Here is a 12,626-nt window from a genome sequence, read left to right on the forward strand (position 1 = left end):
CTCTGTACCCCCTCCAAAGCCAGTATATCCTTCCTCAAGTAAGGTGACCAAAACTGCACGCAGTACTCCAGGTGCGGCCTTACCAATACCCTATACAGTTGCAGCAGGACCTCCCTGCTTTTGTACTCCATCCCTCTCGCAATGAAGGCCAACATTCCATTCGCCTTCCTGATTACCTGCTGCACCTGCAAACTAACTTTTTGGGATTCATGCATAAGGACCCCCAGGTCCCTCTGCATCTCAGCATGTTGTAATTTCTCCCCATTCAAATAATATTCCCTTTTACTGTTTTTTTTCCGACATTGTATTCCACATTTTCTGACATTGTATTCCATCTGCCAAACCTTAGCCCATTCGCTTAACCTATCTAAATCTCTTTGCAGCCTCTCTGTGTCCTCTACACAACCCGCTTTCCCACTAATGGCTAAAGGAGTGGTGTGGGAAAAGGGGATTCCATCTCATGGGGCACTGGCATCAGTATTGGGAACAGGAAGGAACAGTGCCATTGGGACAAGCTCCACCTGAAATCACTCTGGGACCAGGGTCTCAGCGGAAAAGATAAATAGGGCAGTCACAAGGACTTTAAACTAGTAAATGATGGGGGTGAGAAAGAGGGCTCAGGTGGCAATAGTAAAAATAGTTCAAAAAACAAATTAAAGGGAAGAGAGTAGAGTAACAGAAATTGTGCTTTACGCGCTACATGTAAAGGGAAAACGAAAAGATGGAATGTGATTAAACCAGGAGAGAGAAATAAGAAACAGGTGAGTAAAAAGGAAAGGACAAACTAAACACTAATGGGACCCCATGGATGAATAAAGCTATAAGGGAACAATTGAGGATCAGGAAAGAGGCATACATCAAGTACACAGACAGCAGGGGAGAGCATGATAAGGGAGAATATGAAGAGATTAGGAGAGAAGTTTAAAAAAAAATTAGGAAGGCAAAGAAGAACTATGAAATTAAATGATTAAGGAACATAAAACAAAATAGTTAAATATTTTACAGGTGCATCAATTAAAAAAGGAAGGTTGGGATGGCGAGAGAGACATTAAGGTAACGATAGAGAGATGCAGAAATATTAAATAATTATTTTGCTGCAGTATTTACCAGGGAGATAGAACAGGTGGACATGACATTGGATGATGATGAGAATAATGAGACAAGTGCATTTAAAATTTAAAAAAAAAGGGGATATATTAAATAAACTAATCAAACTCAAGAGAATAAAACCCTTGGTCCAGATGGATTGCATCCACGCATTTTAAAAGAAAAGAATTGAGGAAAGAGTGTCTATGGACCCGGGAAGGCATTGGAAAAGCCGGCTTTCAGCGCGCAATGCGCACGTGCTGAAAACCGGCTTTTCCGATCTGTCAAGTTTCTACTTGATAGATTTCCCGCATATCGGGAGTGAAGACATTTGCATGGGCAAGATTGCGATATTTGCACATATCTTGCCCAGCAAATGTCCTCAAAACTCTTGCGCCTGATAAAAGCAGGCGCATAACCTACTTTTACAGGCGTAAGAGTTTAAAAACATACAAAAATATTAAAGTAAAAAAACACGTTTTTTTTTTTAAAAACCCTGCCCAATACGTTACATTTATTTTTAACCATTTTTATTTTTAAATCGGCAAATTTTTTTTCTTTAAAGAGGAGGCCTCAAGTCCGGGATCGCAGGCAGACATTCGACCAAAAGGTAAGTTCTCTTTCTTTTAGGGAATTATAGACTAGTCAGATAAACTTTGGTGGGAGAAAAAAAATAATAGAATTGCTACTAAAGGAGAAAATAAAAGAACTTCCAGAAACCAAAAATATAATAAATGAATAATCAGCATGGATTTCAAAAGGTAAAGTCTTGATTAACCAACCTCATTGAATTTTTTGAAGAGGTAACAGAGAAGACAATGGTAATGCAGAAGATGTCATTTATCTAAATTTTCAAAAGGCCTTTGATAAGTTACCCCATAGTAGACTGATGAACAAGGTCAGACAATGCAGAGTCAGGGGATAAGTAGCAGAATGGATAGCGAGCTGGCTTTAAGACAGGAAGCAGAGAGTAGGAGTAAAGGGTAGCTATTCACAATGGCAGAAGGTGGGTAGTGGTATCGCACAAGGATTCAGTGCTGGGACCACTGCTGTTCACAATTTACAGCAACTATTTAGACTTTGGAATCAAAATCATCATAATTTCTAAATTTGCAGATGATACCAAATTGTGGGAGTGGGGGGAGTCAATACCTAGGAGGATTGCAACAAATTACAGGACATTAATAAACTTGCAGAATGGGCATATAATTGGCAAATGAAGTTCAACACAGATAAATGTGAAGTATTACATTTTGGTAGCAGTACTTGGAGGGGTAGAAGAACAAAAAGGATCTCGGAGTAGAAATACACAAATCACTAAAAGCTGCGACACAGGTAAGCTAGGCCATTAAAAAAAGCAAACCAAGCACTAGGGTTTATTTCTACAGGTGTATCATTAAAAAGTAGGGAAGTTATGCTAAACCTGTATCGAACCTTGGTTAGGCCACACAGCGTATAGTTCTGGTCACCATGTTATAAAAAAGATGTAGAGGCACTGGAAAGGGTGCAGAGAAGATTTACAAGGATGATACCAGAAATGCAAGGGTATACATATCAGGAAAGGATGAACAGGCTGGGTTTCTCTTCTCGAAAAAAGGCTGAGAGTTGATCTAATAGAAGGCTGAAGGATAGGCCTAAATAAGCATTCTTTGTACAAATGCGCTGAGTATAAAGAATAAATTGAATGACCTGCAGGCGCAAATTCAACTTGGAGAGTATGACACGGTAGCCATTACTGAGACATGGCTGCAAGATGATCAGGACTGGGAACCAAATATACCAGATTATAAGATCTACTGGAAAGATAGGGAAAATGGCAGAGGGGGAGAGTAGCCTTAGTGATTAAGGATGAAATCGCTTCAATGATGAGAGGATATAACGAGGGGCAAGCAGGCAGTGGAGACTTTATGGATAGAATCAAGAAATAGAAAAGGATTTAAGACTGTAGTGGGAGCTGGTAGTATCTGTGAAGTGCTGCATTGTATAAATGCAGAGATTAGACAAGCGTGGAGCAAAGGCAGACTGATTTTAATGGGGGATTTTAACTTTCATAATCGATTGGGATAAGCAGACAAGCACCTGTCAGAAAGGTAGTGAATTTCGAGTGTGTCCGGGATAGTTTTCTACAATAATATGTCCTAGAAGCAACAAGGGGGCATGCCATATTAGATTTAGTCACGAGTAATGAGCCAGTTTAACTGTGCGTGAACATTTATCCAAGAGCGATAACAGGATCGAGTTCAACGTAGCGATTGAAAGGGAGAAACACGAAACAGTTACTAAGATTCTAGATTTAGGTAAGGCCAACTTAAATGGGATGAGACAGAGACTATTCACAATAAACTGGGCAAATCCCTTAATGGGTAAAATGATAGATGATCAGTGGGAGGTGTTCAAAAAGGAATTTAATGCGATACAGAACCAGTTTAAACCCCCAAACGCTCGACTTGCCAAAAAAAGCAGCCATGGATAACTAAAAAGATAAGAGACAGCATAAAACTGAAAAAAAGACAAAAAAATGCAAAAATGCAGAGATCTTAGCGAATGGGAAAGAAACAAAGAACAGCAAAGGGTGACAAAGCAGATAGTAAGAGCTAGAAAGAGAATATGGAAAGAAACTTGTAAGGCATATCAAAATCAACACACACATTTTTTACAATTATATTAGGAAAAAATGGGTGGTCAGGAGCAATGTCGGACCCTTAAAAACTGAATCCGATATAGTCAGATAATAAGGAAATGGCAGACATGTTGAATAATTACTTTGCGTCAGTATTTACAGTAGTGGAAGAGGATAGTATGCCAGAAATCCCAAGGAAACCAATATTAAATCCAGGACAGGGACTCAATAAAATTAATGCAAGTAAAATAACAGTAAAGAAGAAAATAATGGCATTAAACTGTGACAAATCCCCAGGGCCAGATGGTTTCCATCCCAGGGTTTTAAGGGAAGTAGGTGAGCACATTGCAGATGCCTTATCTATAATCTTCCAAAGTTCTCTCGATTCAGGAATTCTTCCTTTAGATTGGAAAATAGTGTATGTCACTCCTCTATTTAAGAATGGCGAGAGGGGGAAACTCGGGAATTATAGACCAGTTAGCCTAACCAGTTAACATCCTCTTGGGTGCCAGGCCGCTGGCCCGGCCGAAATCCTCCCTTGTGGCCCAGTGTTTACCACTAAAGTGGCTGCAGAGTTCGCAGCGTCCTTCCCCTTTAACTGAAGGGGAGGGACGTTGTGACGCGCCAGCGCAGCGCTGATAACTTGGAGCGTCGGCAACTCAGACCCGCCCCCACTTCCACCCAGCTAGTGGCAGCTACTCCGATCGACCGCACTTCTGCCCCTCTCCGCACGCCAACACCGCTCCAACCAGAAACATAAACCAAAGTGCTGAAAACCGCCAGAATGTCTGCCTCATGCATTGGGGCGGACGGAGCACCTAAAAAACGGTAGGTGCGTCCTGTTTTGGGCGCAGGGTTATTTCGGCCCCTACAGTCTATAATTAAGGATAGGGTGAGAGACACCTTGAAAATGTTCAGTTGATCAGACATAGCCAGCATGGATTTGTGACAGGTCATCATCATAGGCAGTCCCTCAGAATCGAGGAAGACTTGCTTCCACTCTTAACAGGAGTTCTTAGGTGGCTGTACAGTCCGATACAAGAACCACAGTCTCCGTCACAGGTGGGACACAGTCGTTGAGGGAAGGGGTGGGTGGGACTGGTTTGCCACATGCATGCCTGACAAACCTGACTTAGTCACCTCTTCAAAAAATTCAAAGTAGTGGACAGGGGAATGTCAATGGATGTTATTTATATGGACTTCCAGAAGGCATTTGGTAAAGTCCCAGAGAAAGACTTAACTAAGGTTGAAACCCATGGAATTGAGGGCAAATTATTGACCTGGTTGGGAAATTGGCTAAGCAGCAGGAGACAGAGAGTAGGGATAATGGGTAGGCACTCAAATTGGCAGGATGTGACTAGTGGTGCCCCGCAGAGAACTGTGTTGGGGCCTCAACGATTCACAGTATTTATTAACGACTTAGATGATGGCATAGAAAGTCATATCCAAATTTGCCAATGACAAAGATTGCCTACATTGTAGATGAAAGCATAAAACAACAAAGTGATATTGACAGATTAAGTGAATGGACAAAACTGTGGCAAATGGATTTCAATGTAGGCAAATGTGAGGTCATCCACTTTGGACCTAAAAAGGATAGAGCACGGTACTTTCTAAATGGTGAGAAGCTAAAAACAGTGGAGGTCCAAAGAGACAAGTACATCAATTATTAAAATGTCATGAACAGGTACAGAAAATAATTTAAAAGACTAATGAAATGCTGGCTTTTATATCTAGAGGACCAGAATCCAAAAGGTGTAGAAGTTGTGCTGCAGTTATATAAAACCCTGGTTAGACCACACTTGGGAATACTGTGAGCAGTTCTGGGCATCACACCTTTGGAAGGATATACTGGCCTTGGAAGGAGTGCATCGTAGGTTTACCAGAAGGATACCCGGACTTCAAGTTACGAGAAGAGATTACACACATCAGGTTTGTATTCCCAAGAATTTAGACGGATAAGGGGAGATTTGATCGAAGTTTTCAAGATATTAAGGGAAACAGAGGGCAGATAGAGAGAAACTATTTCTGCTGGTTGGGAATTCCAGGACTAGGGGGGGTATAGTCTAAAAATTAGAGCCAGACATTTGAAGAGTGAAATTAGGAATCACTTCTACACACAACGGGTGATCGAAATTTGGCACACTCCCCCGCAAATGGCAATTGATGCTAGATCAATTGTTAATTTTAAATCAGAGATGAATAGCTTTTTGTTTACTACAGGTATTATGGAATAGGGGCTAAAGGCAGGTATATGGAATTAGGTCGCAGATCAGCCATGATCTCATTGAATGGCGGAACAGGCTTGAGGGGCTCAATGGCCGACTTCTGTTCCTATGCAAGTGCTAGAAGATCAACTTAAAAATTGATTTTAATTTATATTCAGTTGAACAAAAATTGGTGTTTCTTTCCATTTAAAAAAAAGTTAGCTTGTAGGAGTACCAGAAATCATACACTAAACACTGCAAAAGCAGTATGTTAACATAAGAAATACAAGCAAGAGTAGGCCATTCAACCCTTTGAGATTTTTTTTCAGATTAAGTAAATTTTTTTTTTTAAATTCTAACCAGAATATAAGTAGTTGATGAAATAGTTTTCTTTGATGAAACTTGATCATAATGTTACAGTAAATGTCCTTTAGCTCTAATACACTTTCATGAAAGCCCAGTTTTTCAATATTAACAAACTAGTTTTGAGAAAATTGGGAACCAGATTATCAGTAAAATAGATGGAGGTAAAACTGAGCAGGAAATAAAGATTTAAACAATTCCCTACACAGTATTGCATTATCCTGGATTTTGATCGTAGACTCAAGCAGAAGCTAATTATTACACCAGTATTTCTTTTCCCCCTTCCAATCTCTGCTGATGCTGTTGACAGTTTGCACAGATATTGCTCCAAAGGCAACAGCTATCAATCCCCTGGCTCCTGGTCCACAATGATGTACTATTTTAGCACGAGGTATTTCAGCTCTTCTGGCCTGTGATGAATTTAGACCACCCTCGGTAGCTGATTTTACACAGGACTATTTTCTTTACTCACTAACTAATCCCAGAAGAAAAATGGAAAATAAACTCTGCTTACCCTCTCTGGATCAGTAAAGGCTGGAGCTCAGCAATTGGAAAACCTTCTGGAGTAAAATATTTCAGCAGCTCTTTGGCATCAAGCTGAACTTGAGGTACTCTTTGGCTATCCTTGAGTCCCAGAAGAGTCTCAGATGAGCTTGTCAATATGGAACCAGCCCTGGGTGCAAATAAACAGTTAGAAATGAAACATACTAGTAAAAAAGAAACTTGCATTTCTAGAGCACCTTTTACGGCCTCAGGATGTCCCAAAGCACTTTATAGCCAATGAAGTACTATTGAAGTGTAGTCACTGTTGTAATGTAGGAAATATATATTTATATATACATATACACACACACACAAACTTCAACTTCATAGTGACAGTAATAATTTGTTATTTGCTTACCTTCATCGACTTTTTATTGAACTAAACATCATAGCAATACCAATTCATAATAACGTAGTCAAAAGAATAAGGGAGAGTTGCAATTGTCTATTCTGCCTATACTGAATTTATTGGATTTTTGATGAAAAAATACAAATATAAAATCAAGCAACCAGTGAAACTGTATTAACTAAAGTAAACAGGAAATGCTGCAAATGCACAGCATGTTAATCAGTATCTGTAAGTAGAAAAGATAGATGAATATCTGTGCGTTAGACACCAATAGAACTGCTACGTATTTCTAGTAGGTCTGTTCATATTTATTTCCCACATTTGCAGTTTAAAAAAAAATTTATCCAACTGTATGGCAAGTTACTTTTACTTGACTATCTTTTAGGAAGATAAATAAAGTTGAGAGTGGATCTCACCCTTCAGCAGGCATTTATTATTGGTAACCTTTAAAATTGTCCACGTATGTAGAGAATTATTATATAGGGTTAAATATTAATATAGTTGCTAAAATAATGTAGTAGAAAGAAGCGAGTTAGGATCTGAAATAATTTTTTGCTTCACTTAACCTTAATGCAAATAAGTATACAGTTCTGCACTGTCCTGCTCTAGTTTAATTTTCATTTCTGTACTTTTCTAACTTGGCACCTTTATAAGGTCTAGCAAATGTTTCAAGTAATAAAATACTCATCAAAACCCAGCACATTTGATCTTTTATTAACAAAAGTAAATTAGTTAGAAAGTGCTAGACATTTGTAATTTTTCTCAATTTCAACTAAAGATTATGTTGCACGTGGTTTGGTTCAGATGGACACACTCTCCCCATACAACTCTAGGCTGAAGAGGACAAGAAACAGATGAAATTATTTAAATGTTCACATTCCATGTACAAAGTAACAATTTTGTACTATGGAAAACAAGGTCAATGTGGTAATTTGCATTTATTACCAACTATGTCCTTACACAAATTACTTGGTTACATTCAACTCTAAATGTCTCCTTGAGAAATGAAAGTTGTTTCAAAATAAAGGCTGTTTCCCTCAAACAGGATCCCAACTATTGTTTACAAAGTGACTGCCACATTTGCTGCCCCAAATACAACATAACATTTTCGGACCAAAAAAAAGCTATTTTTTTCCAAGAGTGTAGCTGTGTGGTGATTTATATCTCCATGCATCATATTGCTGGATTTAAAACCGAAACACACAGCTAATAAGCAAGTCCAATCAGTCATGTTTCCCCACTCTGCTCCATTTCCAAAAAAATGATTTTTCTTTATATGCGCAGGCTGAATGATGCAACGGGATAATGTCCCATCTAAAATTGCACTTGTTAAAATGATAATCCACCAGCCACAAGATTGAACTACATTCAAAGAATGTGAAGAACATGCCATAACACTCATACTGGTAAATTCCTGTCCATATCCTATTTGCATACAACAGAATCATTTGCCATTATGCATTTCTTTACAGTTAACTCCACATAACTGAATGCTTTATGCTCACATTACATGAGCAATTGACCCCGCAACAGGAAAAAAAACATTTTTTTTCATCAGGGAAGTGAACTTTAAGATAGTGTGCTCACAGTAGACAATATATTACAAATGACGAGAGGAAATAAACTGAGGTATGCTTTCAAAACTTTACCTCATTCTTTCAGATGACACTTGTATGTACAGGTAGTATTATCTATAGAGGCAATATTGTCTAACACAACAGTACACTTCAGATCGATGTAAAAGCTACCTCTGAAATGCCAGAGTTTGAAGAAACTCGTGGAGATTCACTTAAGCAAGATTGTGGGTAATGAGAGTGTCATGTTTTGGTATTTCAGACAATGTTGCCCTTGGGATAATTATATATTAAAATTGTTACTACTGCAAGTTCACAGGACAGTAGGACTGGCAGCTGTAGATTAGAATTTTATGGGGAAGTCGGAATCAGTGTGTTTGAGACAATGAAAGATAGTTTAACAATCGCGAGAGCGGGCGGTGCGGGAGGTTAAAGGTCGGCGGCAGATCGGAAGCCAGCTGGTGCAGAGGCTGAAGGTAAAACAAAGAAGTAGAAAGAAATCAAAGGGTGACGTCACAGCTGAGCAGGTAAGTGATTGACTGGTGGATTGGTGAGTATTTAATTTTTTTCTCTTTTATTTCCTTATCAGTTGGTAACCTTTGACATTGTTGCCAAATTAAGTTAATTTAAGGGTTTAGTCATGGCAGGAGAGCCCAGACCCATGTCATGTTGCTCCTGTGCTATGTGGGAAGTCAGGGATGCACTCAGTGCCCCTGACTACATGTGCAGGAAGTGCATCCAGCTGCAGCTCCTGACAGACCGCATTGCGGCACTGGAGCTGCACATGGATTCACTTTGGAGCATCCGCGATGCTGAGAATGTCGTGAATAGCACGTTTAATGGTCACACCGCAGGTAAAGGTTACTCAGGTAGATAGTGAATGGGTGACCATCAGGCAGAGTAGTGGAAGGAAGGTAGTGCAGGGATCCCCTGCGGTCATTCAACTCCAAAACAGATACACCACCTAGGTGCTGTTTGGGGGGGGGGGGGGGGGTGACTCATCAGGAGAGGGCAGCAGCAGCCACCAAGTTCATGGCACCATTGGTGGCTCTGCTGCACAGGAGGGCAGGAAAATGAGTGAGAGCGCTATACTGGTAGGGGATTCTATTCTAAGGGGAATAGATAGGCATTTCTGTGGCCGCAATTGAGACTCCAGGATGGTATGTTGCCTCCCTGGTGCAAGGGTCAAGGATGTCTCGGAGCGGCTGCAGGACATTTTGGAGTGGGAAGGTGAACAGCCAGTTGTCGTGGTGAATTTAGGTACCAACGATATAGGTTAAAAAAAAACAGGATGAGGTCCTACAAGCTGAATTTAGGGAGCTAGGAGTTAAGTTAAAAAGCAGGACCTCAAAGATAGTAATCTCAGGATTGCTATCAATGCCACATGCTAGTCAGAGTAGGAATTGCAAGATAGCCAAGGTGAATACGTGGCTTGAGGAGTGGTACAGAAGGGAGGGATTCAAATTCCTGGGACATTGGAACCGGTTCTGGGGGATGTGGGACCAGTACAAAATCGGACGGTCTGCACCTGGGCAGGACCGGAACCAATGTCCAAGGAGGAGCGTTTGCTAGTGCTGTTGGGGAGGGGTTAAACTAATATGGCAGGGGGGTGGGAACCTATGCAGGGAGATAGAGGGAATGAAGTAAAATGGGGGCAGAAGCAAAAGATAGAAAGAGGAAAAGTAAAGTGGAGGGCAGAGAAACCCAAGGCAAAAACCAAAAAGGGCCACATTACAGCAAAATTCGAAAGGAACAGTGTGTGAAAAAGACAAGGCTGAAGGCGCTGTGTCTCAATGCGAAGAGTATTCGTAATAAGGTGGACGAATTAACTGCGCAGGCAGCTATTAACGAGTATGATATAATTGGGATTACGGAGACATGGCTCCAGGGTGACCAAGGCTGGGAACTCAACATCCAGGGGTATTCAACATTCAGGAAGGACAGACAGAAAGGAAAAGGAGGTAGGGTAGCGTTGCTGGTTAAAGAGGAAATTAATGCAATAGTAAAGAAGGACATTAGCTTGGCTGATGTGGAATCTGTATGGTAGAGTTGCGGAATACCAAAGGACAGAAAACGCTACTGGGAGTTGTGTACAGACCAAACAGTAATAGTGAGGTTGGGGACAGCATCAACAAGAAATTAGGGATGCGTGCAATAAAGGTACAGCAGTTATCATGGGCGACTTTAATCTATATATAAATTGGGCTAACCAAACTGGTAGCAATACGGTGAGGGAGGATTTCCTGGAGTGTATTAGGGATGGTTTTCTAGACCAATATGTCGAGGAACCAACGAGACGGTTGGCCATCCTAGACTGGGTGATGTATAATGAGAAAGGACTAATTAGCAATCTTGTTGTGCGAGGCCTCTTGGGGAAGAGTGACCATAATATGGTAGAATTCCTTACTAAGATGGAGTGTGACACAGTTAATTCAGAGACTAGGGTCCTGAACGTAAGGAAAGGTATGAGACGTCAATTGGCTAGAATAGACTGGCGAATTATATTTAAAGGGTTGACGGTGAATAGGCAATGGCAAACATTTAAAGATCACATGGATGACCTTCAACAATTGTACATCCCTGTCTGGAGTAAAAATAAAACGGGGAAGGTGGCTCAACCACGGCTAACAAGGGAAATTAGGGAAAGTGTTAAATCCAAGGAAGAGGCATATAAAGTGACCAGAAAAAGCAGCAAACTTGAGGACTGGGAGAAATTTAGAATTCAGCAGAGGAGGACAAAGGGTTTAATTAGGAGGGGGAAAATAGAGTAGGAGAAGAAGCTTGCTGGGAACATAAAAACTGACTGCAAAAGCTTCGATAATCTTTTTCTCTTCACATATCTAGTGAAGACAAACGTAGGTCCCTTGCAGTCAGAATCATGTGAATTTAAAATGGGGAACAAAGAAATGGCAGAGCAATTGAACAAATACTTTGGTTCTGTCTTCACGAAGGAAGACACAAATAACCTTCTGGAAATACTAGGGGACCGAGGGTCTAGTGAGAAGGAGGAACTGAAGGAACTTATTAGTCAGGAAATTGTGTTAGGGAAATTGGTGGGATTGAAGGCTGATAAATTCCCAGGGCCTGATAGCCTGCATCCCAGAGTACTTAAGGAAGTGGCCTGAGAAATAGTGGATGCATTTTCCAACAGTCTATCGACTCTGGATCAGTTCTTATGGACTGGAAGGTAGCTAATGTAACACCACTTTTTTAAAAAAAAAGAGAAAATGGGGAATTATAGACCGGTTTGCCTGACATCAGTAGTGGGGAAAATGTTGGAATCTATTATTAAAGATGAAATAGCAGCGCATTTGGAAAGCAGTGACTGGATCAGTCCAAGTCAGCATGGATTTATGAAAGGGAAATCGTGCCTGACAAAATCTTCTGGAATTTTTTTTTGAGGATGTAACTAGTAGAGTGGACAAGGGAGAACCAGTGGATGTGGTGTATTTGGACTTTCAAAAGGCTTTTGACAAGGTCCCACACAAGAGATTGGTGTGCAAAATTAAAGCACATGGTATTGGGGGTAATGTATTGACATGGATAGAGAACTGGTTGGCAGACAGGAAGCAAAGAGCGGGAATAAACGGATCCTTTTCAGAGTGGCAGGCAGTGACTAATGGGGTACCGCAGGGCTCAGTGCTGGGACCCCAGCTATTTACATTAATGATTTAGATGAAGGAATTGAGTTTGCAGATGACACTACTTGGACAGGTTAGGTGAGTGGGCAAATGCATGGCAGATGCAGTATAATGTGGATAAATGCGAGGTTATCCACTTTGGTGGCAAAAACATGAAGGCAGATCATCATCTGAATTTCGTCAGATTACGAAAAGGGGAGGTGCAACAAGACCTGGGTGTCATGGTACATCAGTCATTGAAAG

At 40.6% G+C, this 12,626-nt stretch overlaps 1 protein-coding gene across 2 annotated transcripts in view; it reads right to left on the reverse strand.

The window, feature by feature from the left end:
- Nucleotides 1-12,626, reverse strand: part of mtbp (MDM2 binding protein) — a 98,244-nt gene that overhangs the window by 31,894 nt on the left and 53,724 nt on the right. For both annotated transcript variants that reach the window (XM_070888777.1, XM_070888769.1), the window contains exon 16: nt 6,791-6,949. In XM_070888777.1, the coding sequence (XP_070744878.1) occupies nt 6,791-6,949 (159 nt within the window). The remainder of the gene's footprint in view (nt 1-6,790; nt 6,950-12,626) is intronic.

Source organism: Pristiophorus japonicus, chromosome 1, assembly GCF_044704955.1.
Source record: "Pristiophorus japonicus isolate sPriJap1 chromosome 1, sPriJap1.hap1, whole genome shotgun sequence".
In the NCBI taxonomy this organism is placed as follows: domain Eukaryota; kingdom Metazoa; phylum Chordata; class Chondrichthyes; family Pristiophoridae; genus Pristiophorus; species Pristiophorus japonicus.